This window comes from Lygodium microphyllum, chromosome 27 (assembly GCF_053477565.2).
Source record: "Lygodium microphyllum isolate KBCC chromosome 27, Lygodium_microphyllum_v1.1.10, whole genome shotgun sequence".
Taxonomy (NCBI): Eukaryota; Viridiplantae; Streptophyta; class Polypodiopsida; order Schizaeales; family Lygodiaceae; genus Lygodium; species Lygodium microphyllum.
In genome coordinates, this window is record NC_141161.1 from 86084030 (window position 1) to 86103848 (window position 19819).

The following is a 19819-nucleotide window of genomic DNA, read 5'->3' on the forward strand; positions in this document are numbered from 1 at the left end:
ACTATAGTAGATGCAACTCTCTATCCATCATTCAACATTGCCTCCATAGAAAGACAAACTCTACATTGCTCTAGTATATCATATGCATATTCATCTTCTAAAAGAGGGTTAGCACACAACTGAGAATCCGTTCGATGAGGCTCTGGAAATCCATCAAAGTCAAGACAATCTTCACCCATACTACCGTAAAAGGTCCTAAAGATGCAATACAGCCTTGTTTGATGCCTCTGGGTGAAGATTTGTAGAAGATACATGTGTATCCTCTAGCTGCAATTTATACACAATATCCTCTACCATTGGTGCCATAAACCTATCCCAAAGCTGATAGGCTAGGCAGGCTCACAAAAGACCAAAATTGCAACAAACAAAGCACGTAATTGGGCACCAATTTGAACAGAGGTAGCTTCTCCCAAGCACATTGCACACTCATCATCGCCCTCTAACACGCCCTTTGCAATGCAAGCTTCCTTAAAAGTATTGTGCATCACAACAGTACGCAAATCCTCAAAAGACATACATCCGCAAGACACTACTGTTAAGAGCATTTGCAAGTAATAACACTTACCACATGTAGGTGGCACAAAGTATATTCGACCACATGTATTTCCACGCTTTCTCTTTGTCCATACCTTTCGCTGTGCATTCCACACCCAGACACTAGGAAGTCTTGATAGCAAATAGCTCGAGCCTCTGGATGAACATGATTGCATGAAAACCATTCTATAAGAGTGGTTTTCTTAACATCTTCATTTTGCATAACATTTGATATATTGTCTGTATCCCAAAACACCACGCAATTCTCACCAGGCAAGTGCACCTGCAGCCGCTGTATATCAGGCTTCTCATTATGCAATGCATAGTCATATATTCGCCAACACGCTTTTGAAGCAGAAACATATCGTGCATCTAAATAACTCTCGATCTCATCCACATGGATGCTTGTACCATTCAACCCTGAGCTTCCAATAGAAAACTTAATGGTTGCACAATCATGTCCCTTGTATATATACTTATACAAATACTTAACAACTGCCACTGTTGAGCATACCTCAACATTTATATGTGCATTGTATTTCTTACTCAAGTAAGGATTATCTAGAACAATCCATCGATTATCAATAGTATTACCCTTTATTGTGACTGTGTTTCCATCATTCCGTCTTTTATAAATAGGATAGCCAGAGCTATCAATAGTTGCCACATTCACAAACCTCCGAGGAAAACTTTTAGTGCATTGACCATCACGCATGCAAGGGCTCTTGGGATTCAATGCATCGCAAGGACCATGGACATTGCACTTTGAGATCATTTCAAACAATGCTGAAAACCTTGCTTTATCACGAAACTCGGCACAAACAAACCTATCATAATGGCATGATTCAGAGGATTTAAAAGGGTGCTCCAAAATCAGCAAAGTATGAGAATGTGGCAACCCTCACTTTTGAAACTCAATCACACTAACATAGCCTGCAACATTGCCAAACAAATTCCTTTTCAGCAATGTATACATCATATCGGCATGTTTTTTATGAAAGACCCGAGTGGTCAAATTAGGACGATCATAAGCAGTCTGTCCAAGCAACAAAGCATTAGTTATCTCTGACCATTTTGGATTACGTGTCATTGTTATAAAGAGATCTGGTTTTCCCTTACTCCGCACTATAGTCATGGCATCTTGGTACAATTGATACATGTGCCTTGGCCCACCAATAAAAGAAGATGGCAAAACCACCCTTTTACCAACAGAGGCACCAATAACCTGTACTGGCCCATTATCCATCAATCCTATCATATCTGCCAAGCCTTTATAAACTTCTGATCATAAAACTGATTGATTCTGATGACACCAAGCCAACCTACATTGCTCTACACTACAATAAGCATCAACAATAAATTGTTGCAACAATCGACCACCACGCAACATGCAAACCTTGGTGTCCTCACGCACTTGTAGTCGAGATACATAAAATTGCATATCAGTAACATAATCTTTATTAGGCAATTCATGTACATTAACTAGAATGTTAACATTACTATAAGGCCACCTTTACATGCCAACCATCATCACCCATAGGAAAAAGAAGAACATATAGCATTGGCATATACGCCCTATGCAAGTTCGAAATAGCAATACATTGTCCATCTCAATTATAAACATGTATATCTTGATGATCGAGACTATTCTCATTGCCTTGTCCTGGCATGATAAACGCAACTTTAGTAAACACTGGAGCTGAGTATTGCCTATTAGCCTGCTGAATGCCAAAAATAGCCATTCTTAAATCATGCAAGGGATTGTTTTGCAATTGCATGCCCACGGATCTAAAAGCTTGCGCATATACATTGTGTTGATGCACCATAGACTGAAGCTCCCTAAGTAAATTTGGCAATAAATTAGGCATAACACCCAATTGATTAGATAACTCATGCTCAGTATCATAAATATAAAGTTATGCAAATCTTGGCCGTTCTTGTTGTTGCACATTAGGAAGCAAAGGGCCTATACGATGATAAATGGAGCCATGCACTCTAAAGGTATAAGAATTCCCTGCAACATATAAAAACTCATCAACATTGGCACCAAGTGACACAAATGCAAGAGCACTATTATACACCCATATATTATTCTTAAATACTCTACTTTGAGGATGCATACCATGTAACAAATCATGCAATGGCTGTGGTGGACGTTGCAACGGTGGCAACATTACTTTTCCATTCTAACAACAATGTTTACCAAACAAATCTGATCCTTGCACTTGAGTCTCACAGCTCCATAATTTAGCCGAACATCACTCACACATCTCAAAAAGACTTCCCATGGAATGCACAACCGGGTCTTGAAATAGTAATATTGTAGTTGCAGGATGAATATCCATTGTAAGCAAAGCATGCAAAATGGAACAAAAACCTCCATTTTGAGAACTAAAGGTTGGACCATTATTGGCACGTGACTTGTTAATCACAGGATTTCCTAGATTTTGGCTATTTTCAGTATTGCAATTATAATTCATAGCAAAAGCAAATTGTTGCTCAATCAATTCACCATTCCCATATAGAACCCCCATGTGAGAATGCATATTTTGCATACTATGCAAGGTACTCTGAACTCCCTCATGGATCACACTCTCATGATCTAGAGCTTCTCTTTGTGAAATGTTTTGGCACCCAACCATAGTAGAATACATCTCTTTGTGCCCCCTTCGACCATGTCTTGTTCGTAGCCGAATCATTTGAGTTCTAAGCCTAGCAACTTGTCATCGTCTATGCCGCGTAGAGTGGAGTCTATGCCTATGAATACGTAACACATAATCTCTGCTAATTGATCGATGTGAAAATCCCATATTGAATGGATTCTCACAAAGTCTGCACACCAAGAGAGACCATGCATTCTTTCAAGAAGAGACTTGATTGGGATTAGTATTTTCAAAAGACTTAAGAGTAGAACCAATCTAGAATCACATAATTCAAAACACTATAGTGTGTTGGGGAAAAGGCATCATTCAAATTGAAAAGGTAGCTCATTGGTAGTTGTAGCATTCAATGCACCAGGGGCTAAGTGATAATACTATTTATTTATGACTTTCATTATTGAGAGATAGATCAATAATTTACTTTGTTCATTGCAATTCGTGAGGTTGGTATGCATATAAAAAACCCTATTTTTGACATTTTTAAACTTTGGGACTTTTTTAATGTTGGTTTTATTAGCAGGGATGGGGATTGTTGCATTGTTGTAGGGCATGATTTTCTAGGAAAGAATGTTGTGTAGTGTGTATAAGCAATGAGACTCTGTGTCTAGGGGAAAAACCTCATTCCAATTAAAAGCCCAACTCATTGGTTGTTGTAACATTATGTACATTAAAAGATCCATCCTCGACTTTGCTCATTACAATTTGTGAGGTGGGTATAATTATAGAGAACTTTGAATTTGTCCATGGGTTGTGAATAAAGACAAGAGACTAAGAGAGGGGTTTCGCATCATGAGGGATGTATTCATAGGGATATTCAAATGAATACATCCATTATGACAATAACTCTAATCTCTCACCTACTAAGAAGCCATGTAAATTTGGTTGAAATACCTGTATGTGAGTTAGCGAAGGATCCACTTAAGTCCTGCATGTGAGATAAACATACTGGAACCTCACTCCAAGTGATGCTTGCTATAATAAATCTTATCGTGATCGATCACATGGTGTAAAGTACATATGTTTCAAATTTAATGTATTGGAAGGCTAATCTAATGCCATTTAGGATTTTTCAATGTTTCTAAATTTTAAGGATAGTTGATATGCACCTTAATGTTAACGCATGTGTTTTGCGCAGCATGGAGGCTTTTGTAGCAAACAAGAACGTGTCTACATCAAATGTTGTACAATGCATTCCTAGCGTACAAATGGGTATGTGCAAGGTGAAAGACGTAACAAGGAGGAATGCAAATTGTCATGCACTCAAGCATGCTGGAGGATATGATAGTTCTATTGGGCTCTTGAGAATCGTTCGTTATTTGGATGGGATTGAGTCGAAGCAAGTGAAGAGATTATTTCGACATCGAAGAGCTTCGATTTCTCTTAGTGAGAACATTGGTAGCCATCTACAGAGGATTGAGAGAATGTTGGGGGAGAAATATGAAGGGAACCTTGGTGATGGAGTGAGGATACATGATGAGTTGGAAGAAATCAAGGGCTATATAGGGGAGATATACGACCATATTCGAAAATATTGGCCACATGCTGGATGGATGATCGTGACGAGAGGATGAAAGATCTTATTAACAGTGCAAGTTGTATAAAGGATGGAGTATGTGAGTTAATTACTCACAAGAATGAGAACTTGGTCACACCTAGGAACATTGCCCTTGATTTGAAACTTACTTCTTTGAAAGTTTGTCTTAATAGGTTCTCGGCAATATTGACCCAAATGAATTGCCGCATAGGCTCATCCCCTTACACTGCAGAACATTGCCCTTGATGCGTAACTTGCTTGTTTCAAAGTTCATCTTGATAGGTTTTTGGCAATGTTAACTTGAAAGAATCACCACATAAGCACATCCTCGGATCTCTAGTTTGCTTGGTGTATGTATAACCTCTACGAGACTTCTTATTTACCTTATTAGATTGATGAAAAGTCTATATTTTGAAATATGCTGTTTATCTCTTTTAGATTACCAAAACTCTTTAGAGCCATTTTAATGGTTTCTTTTTCCATCTTTCACCTTGGTATTCTTTTGGTTGGAGCCGCAAACACCTTTGCATCTACAACATTTTCAACTCTCTGGCAAGCCCTACGTACAGATACAAACGAATGAACATCCATTGGCAAGGCTTGGGGGGAGAGAGAGAGAGAGAGAGAGAGAGAGAGAGAGAGAGAGAGAGAGAGAGAGAGAGAGAGAGAGAGAGAGAGAGAGAGAGAGAGAGAGAGAGAGAGAAGGGGGGAGGGGAAGATTAGACAATGGTTGGCTGACCTTCATTGAGCACCATATACGCATGTGCTCACCATGGGCATATACACATTTGCTTATGCATGTTGGGCCTAATGCATGTTTATACTTTTGCTTTCAAGTCTCGAATATGTTCGAGGCTAGCATATTTTCAAGTTTGAGTGGTGCTTGCTAGGCCTTCGGTGATGTGAGAGTCATGTGCAAATGTGGATGAATGGACATCCATTAGAGAGGGAGGGGTTTTTAGTTGGCCTTTGGCGAGTGCCATGTATGCATGTGCTCATGTATGGGCACATGTATGGCCCCACTTACGCATGTGCTCATGCACGTGACTGTTCTTTTATCTTTGATTCTAGGTCACCTTGAATTTAGGGTTTTTGATTGCAAATGTGTTTATCAATTATATCTTGAGTAGCTTTGGGATTTCTCTATTAGAACTCTTATACTCTCTTGAAAGTTTCGTGTAGTCATCATGGAACAAAGCAATGCCATGGACGATGTTCCAAACATAGTGCATTCGATGCCATTGAATGCATTTGATTCAATGGAATTAAAGAAAATAGCCATGACATCATCTCTTTGATACTTGCCTACTTGGAGCCGTTCTCAAGGGTATAGAAAATAGTTCTAATTGTATTTACAACTAGGTATTGTATACTTTTTTTGGAGATAATCATTTGTATATTTGTATATGTTATTACAGCCAAAATGTGGAGTCTAATAGAGTTAGTAAAGTTAGTGTGCGAAAAATCAAAGAAGTGGCAAGGCAACAAGGAACATGTGTTGCTAAATCTGCAAGAACAACAAGGGTTTGAAGGAATACAGAGACTGCTTCAAGTTCTTCGGACTTTAAACGTCTCGAGGCAAAGATGAACGAGTTGATGGAATTACAGATGAGTTTATGCACACGTGTTGATCATGCACTTGCCGTTTACTCCATAGAGCTACATGAACATGCTAAGGGTTTATATAGTGTTGTGTGTGAGACGAAGCACACCTAGAGTGTTCTTTAACAAGTCTTGAGTGGTCTGGGTGTTGAAGTAAGGGAACTTTTGACAATTGTCTCTGAGACAAGTAGGTTGATGAATTTATTGGTGAATGATATGTGGGCATCGTTTTGGGGGCTTGGAGATAACCACGAGCCTATGATTTCCAGAGAGGTTGTCGACTACCATTCTTCAGTTTCAAATGAATGTTAATAGGTTTAATGCCTTGCTACAACAATTGAGTCATCAAATGAATGGTCACGACTAAGGGGGAGAACTTGCTCAAGATCAAGCTTCCTTTTTGGTTGTGATGTGTGCTTCCTTTTTGTTGGGCCTACATCGGTTTTGATGTGGCAAAGCTAAACTAGGTAAAAATGTATTGGGTACTTGCAATGTGATGTGATACCTCTTTCTTGAGGTTTCATCTATAGGAAAAGGCATTGTCTCTTACAATCTAGATAGAACTTTGTTGATTTTTGCAATGTTATGCTTATGAGAGTAATAATCTCTATAGAATGCTCGGTGTTTGGTCTAATTATAATATTTGATTAAATTTAAATGTTCATGTGTCTCCCTCCCTCCCTCCCTCCCTCCCTCCCTCCCTCTCTCTCTCTCTCTCTCCTTCTCTCTCTCTCTTAAGGTTTATAGGGAAAACTTATCGTCTTGCAATCTAGAGAGAAAACTTAATTGATTTTGCATTTAGATGTTCATGTCTCTCCCTCCCTCCCTCTCTCTCTCATCTCTTCCTCCCTCCCTCTCTCTCTCTTCAATGTTTGGTTCAATGTATAAGGACTTGGATTAGATCACAATTTTTATTTTAAGTATGTATTTGTTGCTCGGGATGAAACTTATAAGCTATTGTTGTCTTGCTTATTGTAAAGTGCTTGAGCCACCACTTTCTTATGGTGATATATGCTTCCTTTTTGTGAAACCTGCATCGGTTTTGAAATGTTGTGTGCTTTCTTTTTCCCTCATCTCATTCGCATCTATAATGGACCCCTATAGTCCAAGGGTGCACACTCACAATATCCTTCCCTAGAAAAGCACTACTTGATAATCCATGAAGAACATAAGTATAGAAATTTGTAGTCCCTACATTAGAGTTCAAGAGATATGGCTCCATCCTGGTACCTATAGGGGTTGATAATATAACACATATCTTAAAATTAATATAGAAGATAATAAAATAAACAAACATAAATTTAGATCCCCATATTATTGATATCTTGCACTCCATGTCTTAAAATGATTATTCTAACATAATGTACATCCTCATATTTTAAAGTGTGTGGACATGTACTCTCAATATAAATCCAGCATTGAAAACTCCACTATTTCAAAAGCAGAGAGAGAGAGAGAGAGAGAGAGAGAGAGAGAGAGAGAGAGAGAGAGAGAGAGAGAGAGAGAGAGAGAGAGAGAGAGAGAGAGACATACAAACACAAATTTTGCCTATAAAACCAAATTATTACACAAACTCAAATCAAAATACGAAAACTTTACATCCTACATAAGACCCTCTATGTGTGTGTGTGTGTGTGTGAGTGTACTGAATCTTCCACTCCACGTACTAAAATCAATGAAGATAATAAACTAAACATCGATTTAAATCCCCATATTGTTAACATCTTGCACTCCATGTCTTAAAATGATTATTCTAACATAATATAGATCCTCATATTTTAAAGTGTGTGGGCAGGTGTTCTCTATATAAGTCCAACATTGAAAGCTCCACTATTTCAAAAGCCAATACATAGAAAAACACACACACACACACACACACACACACACACACACACACACACACACACACACACACACACACACACACACACACACACACACACACACACACATACAGACACAAATTTTGCCTATAAAACCAAATTATTACAAAAACTCAAATCAAAATACAAAAACTTTGCATCCTACATGAGACTCAGAGAGAGAGAGAGAGAGAGAGAGAGAGAGAGAGAGAGAGAGAGAGAGAGAGAGAGAGAGAGAGAGAGAGAGAGAGACTATTGAATCTTCCACTCCATGTACTAAAATCAGTGTAGAAGATAATAAAATAAACATAGATTTAAATCCGTATTGTTGATGTCTTAAGATGTTGATATCTTACATTTCATGTCTTAAAATGCATATGTTAAAATGTTTATTCTAATCCAAGGTAGAACCTCATATTTAAAGTGAGTGGGTAGGCATCCTCTCTCTCTGCCCCCACACCTGCGTCAAGAGAAAGAGACCTCCCCTCTCTCTCTCTTTCCCCCCCTCTCTCTAAGCAACCAACTAACCTACTTCATAGCCTATGAGAGAGAGAGAGAGGAAGACATAGTCCATAACTAATTGGTCAATCAATTTTTCTCTCCCTCTCCCTCCCACCCCCCTCTTCTCTCCCATACTCGAATATATATATATATCTCTCCGATCTCAACTAAAAAGTTAACTAATAACAATAAAAACCAATAACTAACTATTAACTTAATTAACCATATTATCTTTATCTTAATCTTAATCTAAATTCTTATTGTTAATAACTCTAATCAACCATTAAATAATAATTATCATTATCAATTAAATTATCTATGCTCAAATTAACAACCAACTAACTAACAAATACAATCTATAGTACTACTTTCTTATTTTGGCTCTTGATTCACTTATCTCCCGAACCTCCACTCCCCCCTTCCCCCCCTGATGACCCCATTGTTTCTCCCAAGCCTAAATTTCAATTTCAACCATCATTGCTTTTATGATTTTATAATCCATACATGGTTTGTGATCATTGAGGCCAATTGAGGTGGCTTTAATGTTCGATGTTCTCTCTCTCTCTCTCTCTCTCTCTCTCTCTCTCTCTCTCTCTCTCTCTCTCTCTCTCTCTCTCTCTCTCTCTCTCTCTCTCTCTCTCTCTCTCTCATGATTATAGATTATAAATAGATAAGAAAGTAGTGTACATTCTCTTTCTCATTTTTTATTTTGCAAACTTGCAGGCACACTTATGCTCACAATTCTAGGAGCAAGTTGGTGGGAGCTTGGGGATAACTAATAACTAACCATTATTGATCAACTAATTAATTAATTAATAATTATATATCTATAACTATAATAACAAAATAACTAATCAAAATCAAGTTAGCAATAACAATAATAATTAACATTGACATTAACATTAATAATTACAATTAATCAACGATAATAATTGATAATACATAATAATAATAATAACTAAAAATATTAACTTGATAACTAACAATAACAACAATAATAATAACAACAAACACAATATAATAAGAATAAAATAATAATAACTCATCACAATGATAACTAATAACTAATAATTATATATCTATAATTATAATAACAAAATAACTAATCAAAATCAATAATTATCAATAACAATAACAATTAACATTAACAATTATTATTAATCAATAATAACAATTAAAAATATTAATATTAACTTAATAACTAACAAAAACAAAAACAATAATAATAACAACAAACATATAACTACAATAACAAAATAACTAATCAAGATCAATAATAAATAATAATAATAATAATAAATATTAGCTTAATAACTAACAATAACAACAACAAACATGATATAATAAGAGTAAAGTGGTAATAACCCATCACAATGATAGCAATAATAACAATAATATAATAATAACTATAACTAACTAACAAATACATACAATATAATAAAACTATACAAAAACAACTAATAACTTAACTAATAACCATCTTATCTTAATTTCAATCAACTAATAATTATCAATTAAATTAACTATGCTCTACTTAACAACTAACTAATTAACAAATACAATATAACTACATAAAAAACAACTAATAACTAACAATAATCAAATAAAATAATTATTAAATAGATTCAATAACAATAAAAGAAAAACAACTCAATTATTAAAAAATTTAATTAATATTATATTGATAATACTTAAATCAATTAATTTTAACAATAATCTATATATATAACAATAATAACAAAACAACTAATCAAAATCAATAATTAGCAATAACAAAAAAAATTAACATTAATATTAACAATTATAATTGTTATTGTTATAATAGTATAATATAATAATATTATATACTATAATATTATAACTATAATTATTATTATTATTATTGATAACTAATAATAATAAATATAATATAATTATAATAATATAATAATATTAATAATATAATAAAAACCAATATAATACAATACAATATAACAACATGATAATAACTATAACTAACAAATACACATAATATAATAAATATATAAAAAACTAATAACTTAACTAATAATAATTATTATATATATACTCTTCTATACTCTTTCATATTTTGGCTCTTTCTTATTATAATATAAAGTATAGATCTCTCCCTATCAGTAGTCTAAAGTCACTTTGCAGTTGCTCTGTGTGTCTCTCTCTCTCTCTCTCTCTCTCTCTCTCTCTCTCTCTCTCTCTCTCTCTCTCTCTCTCTCTCTCTCTCTCTCTCTCTCTCTCTCTCTCTCTCTCTCTCTCTCTTTCGCTCTCTCTCTTCTATCTCTATGAAAATTCCTATCTCCATATTTGTCCCCTCTCTCTCTCTCTCTCTCCAACACACACACACACACACACACACACACACACACACACACACACAAAGCATCCTAATCCCTACACCAAATGAAAATTTAAATTGTGGATAGATTATGATCTTGCCATTCTGTTTTTCCTCCCAAGGAACCACTGGATAGAGATCTCAGTTGCAAATGAGAGTAATCTATTTTTGCATGCCTATGTAGTGTTTTAGTAGCATGTAACTCTTGCAAAATAACTCTAATTAAGGAGTAGGAAGTAAAGAGGAAGCGTCAAAGCTACAAATGCTAGGTTATGTTGGATCAGACTAAACAACACAAAATCTATTTTGAGACACTAAATTGTTTTACATGTTTTATATAAGGTCTTGCAAGGTGGAAAAGGTGGAGATCTTCATAAGGTCTTTTGAACAGCAAGAATTGAGAGGTTTACAAATCCAATGTAGTTGATCTAAGGTTTGTGTTATGGCCTCTCAAGAGACCACAACAAGAACATAGAAAACACCAGACTGCTTGAAATTACCTTGTTGCTATACATAACTTCCTAAATCTATTTACAACCATATTAAGCATTTAATATTTAAGAACAATATGAAAACATGAAATGCATATTACAATCATCCAATTGACACCACTCTCCTAAAAATTATCATATAGTTTACTGTTATCACAACCATTCCTAATTGAATAACTTGAAGTACACATCATTAATATTTAGGAGACCAACACAGGTAGATAAAACCAAACATCAATGACCATATTTTGGCATTGTCCTGAAATATTTCACATTCCTGATCACGTAGAATCTAAAAAGATACAACTTTGTGATTCTCAGGGACAAGCACTTGAACTTTAGGTGAACATCATATGAAATATAAAGTCACTTTACGCATGCTAATCCTAAAATCCTACATGCATAAAAGTAGTAAGGTATAAAAATACTAAATAGACGACAAGATCCGAGCCCTAACACCTGGCACATCCCGGTGGATGGCTACATGGTAGCCATGACTTGAACCCACATATCCCTTCATCCAAAGTAAAATAATCATGTAACCGTTTCAAAGCAGCATACTATGGCTGGGAACTGATTACGTACAATGACATCCATAGAATATCATAGAGAATGAAGATATAAAACCATGATTGAATAAGTAGATCACTACTCCAATGACAAATAGTAGTTGCATTGATCAAGAAATATGTTTATGATGCTGCAGCATCTGCATTATAAGTAATGTATGGCAATATACCACACAAATTGAATTATTTCAAACAAGAAATAGCATCACCAAAGAAATATGCAAGATAGTACAAGAAAACTTGCAAAAGAAAAAAATACAAAATTGCATCTATATCTGCATCATAATCTTTCACAGCTTCAATCTGCATCATGGCATATGCAAAGTATTACTTATTATTGATCCAAATTGATAGAACTTGTATCTATCAACTTTCAAGTCTATTTTCAAATTCCTAAAACTTTTCATCTTTAGGTTGCTGCTATAATTGTTGTTTTTGAGTTTGCTTTAGCACTTCCTACTGCATACTTCTCTATGTTATTATCCAAACATAGTACCATTCTAGGGCCCAGGTCTAGTCAATCAACATCATAAAAACATTTTAAGAAGTGTGTCTTTGCATGATTCCTTCTAAAAAATAAGTTATGGAAACAATCTTACATCTACCTTGACCATATTGAAATACAAATTGTGGTGCTTGCATTGTTTGCTTTATCTAATCACGTCTAATTACTTGGAATAGCTCACTCAGTTCTTCTCCTTCACGAAGCTCCATCCGCTAATGTCAAACAATGCATGTATTCCCTCTAGAAACTTGGGGAGGCCTAGCTACATATTAAAGTTTGGAGTATAAAATGATACATTCTTGGAAGAAATAATTAATGCATGTAACAAAGTAATATAGAGCTATACTTTATAGAGATTGTGAAGCAAAAAGAGTCTAATATAAATAGATGCATAATTTCAATTATTGCATAAGCCTAATTAGAGAGAGAGAGAGAGAGAGAGAGAGAGAGAGAGAGAGATGTGTGTGTATGTGGTTTTGCTTGAATGTGCACAATTGAAGTACTAATACATCATGATGTAAAATACATGCAAACAACCAATCCTATTAGCGAGATAAAGCAATTAAAGGAGAGAAATCTTGATGCATTGTTGGAGGGAGAGGTAGAACATGATCGACATGAGAGAGAGAGAGAGAGAGAGAGAGAGAGAGAGAGAGAGAGAGAGAGAGAGAGAGAGAGAGAGAGAGAGAGAGAGAGAGAGAGAGAGAGAGAGAGAGAGAGAGAGGAACGTGAATGTATACATGTCTATGATGTTGCTTGTTTATGCACAATAGAACTATTAACATCATCATAATATTATACAAAATGAGCACATAAAATCTATTTCAATGGGATAAAGCAATTAAGGAGAGAGAACTACTAATGCATTGTTGGAGGAAGAGAGAGCGATAGAATGGTACTTTGAACCCGAGATGAGAGAGAGAGAGAGAGAGAGAGAGAGAGAGAGAGAGAGAGAGAGAGAGAGAGAGAGAGAGAGAGAGAGGAAATGTGAATGTATATGTGAGTGTCAATCACTTGTATATCCTCAATGTAACATCGTGATAATATTATAAAAAATGAGCACATTGGAGAGAGTTGAGGGTGAAAAAGAGAAATAGATAGAGAAAGGGTGATAATGAGGGGGAGGAGGAGAGGGAGATGCATATCATGGGTTCCCAACATGAGAGAGAGAGAGAGAGAGAGAGAGAGAGAGAGAGAGAGAGAGAGAGAGAGAGAGAGAGAGAGAGAGAGAGAGATGTTATTGGGGAGAGGAAGATGTCAGTAGTGGGTTCCCAAGATATGAGAGAGAGAGAGAGAGAGAGAGAGAGAGAGAGAGAGAGAGAGAAATTGGTACTTGAGTAGTTAAAAGGGGGGAATAAAGTGACTAATAAGTATTGGTGGTGCTATTGGTTATGAAGGGGGAGGGTAAGATGTGGTGGTACGTGACAGTGGAGGAGTAACAGTGGTGCTCATGCACTCTTTATCCAAAAGGATACTACTTTGTGTTTGACTTCGTCTATAATTATACATTTTGTATATGGCTATCACTCACACAATTGTAATTATAGTTTATCTCATTACATTGCTGGTGCGCAGATCGGTCGCAGATAGCTCACGTGGTGAATCCCGGAAGGTCCCCAAGAACAAAGAACTCTACCTTTTTGCACAAAAAACCATGTAAAAGCATGCACGACAAGAGGCAAGAGACAAATTGGGTTCAATCTCCCCCATGCCTTGTGTGAGCGCTTCACAAAGCATGTATTTTATGTATATTTTCAATCTTCATGCTCAATAATAGCCCAATTACAAAAATATGACAAGCTTTTAGCTTTTGAGTTTGCTTTCTACAAAAATAGGAAAATAAAGCTAATGGACGGTGCCCATAGAGTCTGGCACGCCCAATCTCAATGTCCAAATAGAAATAACATATCCGGGCGCATAGGCGCATACAAAATAATAATCAATAATCAATGTCTCAATAGACATAACAAAATATAGGCGTGGCGCCTATCAAAATATAGTCCAAATGTCGAATACCCGCTAGACTCCAATGCTTTCCTCCGCCACTGCTGCTATCTCTACACAAAGAACTCTACCTTTTTGCACAAAAAACCATGTAAAAGCATGCACGACAAAAGGCAAGAGACAAATTGGGTTCAATCTCCCCCATGCCTTGTGTGAGCGCTTCACAAAGCATGTATTTTATGTATATTTCCAATCTTCATGCTCAATAATAGCCCAATTACAAAAATATGACAAGCTTTTAGCTTTTGAGTTTGCTTTCTACAAAAATAGGAAAATAAAGCTAATGGACGGTGCCCATAGAGTCTGGCACGCCCAATCTCAATGTCCAAATAGAAATAACATATCCGGGCACATAGGCGCATACAAAATAATAATCAATAATCAATGTCTCAATAGACATAACAAAATATAGGCGTGGCGCCTATCAAAATATAGTCCAAATGTCGAATACCCGCTAGACTCCAATGCTTTCCTCCGCCACTGCTGCTATCTCTACACATCAACTGAAGCATTCACAATCGTTAGTAAAATAATACAATTAAACCGACAAAAGTGAATACCTAGCAGTCTTCAGCTACATAAATAAATCAAATGGTTAGAAATAAACCCTAACCTTAATTTATTACGAGTGCGCACTCTAAACTCATAAACGTTTATTAATTTAATATGCATTTTACGGAATCACCCGCTATGGAATCACCCATGTACACACTAAATTAATGAAACGCCCGAAAAGGACAGGCGTCCCCATCAACTTCTAGCACAAAGAATCCTCTTTGTGTATGAGCCCCGGTCATCTAAGTTTACGGAATTCACTGTAAAACCTCACGGAATCCACCGTGGCACAAAATCCACCGTGGAATATGCCTCCTGGCATCAATTGCAATTGAGATCTAGCACATAGAGCTTTCTTCGATGGGTACCAAGAAGTTGTGATCTAGTTGCTATATTTGGTTTCCTCATGTGGCTTGTAGAATTCATTACTATCATGATACTTACCTATTTCAAAAATAACTCTTTTGAGCTTTTTGGTTTCTTCATTGCCTTGAGAGTGTTGTTCAATCCACTTACAAAAAACTTTGCTTATCACTACAAATTGTTAGGGTTTAGATTCCATTGTCTATTTAGTACTTTTATATCTTAATATTTATATGCATGTATGCTTTTAGGATCAGCATGTGTAAAGTGACTTTATATTTCATATGATGCTCACTTGAAGTTCAAGAATCTATCTTGAGAATCAAACAGTTGTATCTTTTTAGATTATGCGTGATCAAGAATGTAAAATATTTCAAATAGCACTAGAATATGGTGCTGATGTTTGGTTTTATCTACGTGTGTTAGTCTCCTAAATATAAATGATGTCTACTTCAAGTTATTCAATCAAAAATAATTGTGATAAGAGTAAACTATCTGATAATTTTCAAGAGAGTTGTGTCAATTGGATTATTATAATATGTATTCTATGTTTGCATATCGTTCCTAAATATTAAATGCTTAATATGGCTATAAATAGATTCAGGAAGTTATTTGCATCAACAAGGTAATTTTAGATAGTCTGGTGTTTTCTGTGTTCCTATTGTGGACTTGAGAGGCCATAACACTTTAGTGATCTTGTTGGTTTCATGGGCATAATTCTCATTATTTAAGCATCAGGTCTCGAAAGAAGAAAATTGCAAGATAATGAGATATTGCAATGGTTTTAGTCCATAGTCTGAAGATCTCAATCTATTCAAGAGTTCTCAATGCTCTAGGTTAAAAGTAGTTTGGTTCCATTAGAAATTTCTAATCTATGACAGCCATTAGTATTCAAGGGTTCATTTTGGAAGGTTCAGGATGTAGCCCTAATTTCAAGCCTTTTGGTTTCTTCTTTAAAATTGAAATGTCAGTAGAAGAAGATACAAGAGCAACAAGAGAGGGTGTAGTCTATTGAGAGGAAACTAGAGATGATGAGAGAAAGGCTATTTTAGAGAGAATAGAGATTCATGCAGTTTTAGGATAGACATGCATCCAAGCATATTCTTGCAATTTAGACAATTTTTTGCAACTCAAACAATTTCCTATAACTTAAGCAGATTCCTACAAATCAAGTAGTTTCTTGCAATTCATGTAGATTCGTGTAATTCACGTAGATTCATGTAACTCAGATGTTTCGGAGATGGTAGAAAAGAATACGAAGAAGACTTGCCAAAAAAGTGCTACCAACAAAGAAGGAGATCAAAAGCAACTTCAAGAAAATGCCATAATGAGGAATTGATTAGTATGACCTGAGGTGCAAAAGTGTTAGGAGCTGTAGAAATGGCAGAAGTAACTACAATTGTCGAAGATCTATTAGGGACGGCCTGATAACATAAAGAAATCTGATCAATATAGGATTTTTTAGGCAATACTTGCAAGATAGTAGTTCTTTTGCAAAATGCAAGCATGTTTCATCATGGATACATCTAAGAAGAAGCAAAAGAGATGCAAAGTCTGCTTTGAGCATGCACATCCCTCAAGATGCTATCTATATATTTATGAGTCTTGTGAAAGACAAAAATCCTGTAATTATTTCTACATGGTTGATTTATGCATGCATTTCAATGATATCACAAGAAGCTTTCTTTAGCAACAAAGAAAGGTGTAGGCTCAAGGATGGATAGAGCATGGGAAAAGTTGAGTTCTTTTGAGAATGTACTTAATGACGCTTATGAGTGGCATGATGACCACGAAGGCCATAAAGTTAAATGCTGCTCCAATTTGAAGCATGTTCAAAGATTGCTTAGAGCAGTTGAGAAGATTAAGGAGAAATATGAAGATGTTCTAGTCTCAGATTTGGATTCAAGTTCAAGTGATGATGATGATTGCTACCCTTTACCTGTGGTTTTGCCAAAGACTGAGACTGTGAGAGTGATAGAGGACAAGAGACAAAGCAACCAAGGATCCTCTAGTGCCCCAAACTCAATAAAGGAGCTTACCAATATGCAATTAATTTTGCTAAAGAAGAAAGAAGTAATGAAGTTATCATCAAGAAGGTTGATTAGTTTGGTGATCAAGAAGATCAGTTTTGTGTTCAAGAAGATGATGTTCTCATGGATGAAAAGCATGAGGATTATGGTTTTCTCAATGAAGATGCTATTATGGATTATCTTCTCAGTTCTCTTACTGGCTTTGAGACAAATAATACAACAAAGGTCAGATTTTAGTGAAGAGGCCTTGCAACTACTTGAAATGCCATTACCTATAATACAAAATGCATTACTTTCAGATGTAGTTTTTGAGGGTACCTATATTTTTAGCATGGTTAATATTATTTCAAGAGATTATATTGTTCAACCTGAAGAAATTCAACAAGTTTATGTTGTTGTACACTTTTAGGTTAATTGCTTGTATGATCAATTTTTAGGACAACAAGTTTCAGGATAACACATGATAAGTTTTCAGCAATTCCAAGTTTACAACAACAAGTTGAATGTTATGAATTACAGATATTACTCAGTTTATGTGGTTTTCTTGAATGTTTGGAAGGGATATGTTCTACGGATTGATTTTCAACTAAGACGGTTCAATGGCTTTCTTTTGAGTTGGTAAAGGAAAGGAGTGCATCGGAAATTGTAGCAATTGAGGCTTTGTTTGTTATCAGTTGGCTTCACGAAGAGAAAGATTCACTTCAAATAGAGGTTTCTCATGTCAATAATGCAATGGAATTGCAAATTTCACATTGTTTTGAGGTTATTAATGCTCTCAAGGAAGTTATTTTGGAGAAGGATAATGAAATTGCTAATTTGCATACTCAATTAGAATTTTCTCATGTTCCAAGTTAGGATGTTATTCTTGAGGATCTGTATGCACAAACAATTAGTTTGCTAGATGATGTAGAGGGTGATGAGGAGGAGTTATTTCTTCAAGAAAATCCTTCTATGGTTCTAGTGTTTAAAATAGATGTGGATGATATTATTCAAGGTTATCAGGAGCAACCCAAAAGTGCAGGAAATGGAGTTTTTGGACATTAAACTGTTCAACTTGCAAACCAAAATTAGTCAGGATAGCATCTTGAAGGCTTTTCTGAAGGTCAAGAGTAGTTTAAATTTCAGGAGAGGTCAAGGAATGAGGAGTATGAAATGGTTCAGGACTCCCAAACTAGTCATCCTGAAGTTGCTCAGCAAAGGCTACCTGAACATTGGCAAACTGATGTGGACCATCGTATGGATAGCTCTGATGTACTAAATGCAAAAGGACAAAAGGCTATCCTTCAAGCTGAGCTGAGATATGAGCATACAATGAGAAGATCTGGAAGGGTAGTTGAGGGTGAGGTTTAGAAAGTTAACCAGAATGTGGAAGGAGAAACTAAACCCATTAAGGTCAGTACCTTTTTGGAAGAAAAATTCAAGCAAGATCTCGTCATGTTGTACAAAGAGTTTCATGATATTTTTTCTTGAAATTATACAGATATGAAGGGGTTTGATTTTGGGTCTATTAGCACATAACTAATTTGAAGAAGGATGCCAAACTGATCACACAAAAGTGAAAGCTAAATGTAGCAAAAATTTCTTGTTTGTTGGTAGTCTTTCAATTGTAGGATGAATTACAAGAACTTAAATTCTTGCAACTTGAATTTTTGAAACAACAACCTAAGTTTTTGCAACAACAATGGAAAGTGTTGCAGTATTTTAAAATGCATCCTCCTTTATATGCCCACATAAATTTGAGAGAAATACCATGAATACTATCCTCTTGGAACATATGGTTCCCTATTTTACCAAGCTAGTAAGTTTTCATGGGGAAATCCAAGAGTTTATTAGAGAACATCCATTTCATCCCCAATGATGGAATTGGATTGATATTTGATGTTTGCAATAAATATATTCATTTTCTTTGTGCTCAATAAATCAATAAATTGAAAATCCACTTGTGGATTTAATATATTCTTTTGTAATAAGTTCATGCACTATAATGTGAAATGCATTGGTACAATATACAAAAATGATTCACTTTCTTCTCCATGGCCCCATCCATCCTCTTCTCTAACCCATTTCTGACTTTCACATCTTCTATTAGTTTGTCCATATGCTCATCTTTAGTGTATAGGACCCAAGGAGCACGAGATAGTTGTACACAACCATCAAAGCTTGTCTATAGCCAATACACCTCCATCTTACCTATCTCCTTTAAGTCCATTTATGTCCCTAGAGTGTCTCTCTTTCTCGTCATATGGTCCCACAATAAGC

At 35.6% G+C, this 19819-nt stretch overlaps 1 protein-coding gene across 1 annotated transcript; it reads right to left on the reverse strand.

Moving 5' to 3' along the window:
* Positions 1 to 329: 329 nt before the first annotated feature.
* On the reverse strand, positions 330 to 1249 carry LOC148012565 (uncharacterized). Its single transcript, XM_087669169.1, has 2 exons — positions 566 to 1249; positions 330 to 467 (listed from the first exon to the last, which is right to left on the reverse strand). The coding sequence occupies exons 1-2, from the start codon at positions 1247 to 1249 to the stop codon at positions 330 to 332; spliced, it is 822 nt and encodes a 273-aa protein (XP_087525295.1).
* Positions 1250 to 19819: the final 18570 nt, after the last annotated feature.

Excerpts from the sequence above, each read along its gene's own strand:
- LOC148012565 (XM_087669169.1), bottom strand. The coding sequence starts at position 1,249 with ATGCGTGATGGTCAATGCACTAAAAGTTTTCCTCGGAGGTTTGTGAAT. Across the intron at positions 468-565 it reads CTTTGTGCCACCTACATGTG|GAAGCTTGCATTGCAAAGGG; the intron begins GTAAGTGTTATT and ends AATACTTTTAAG.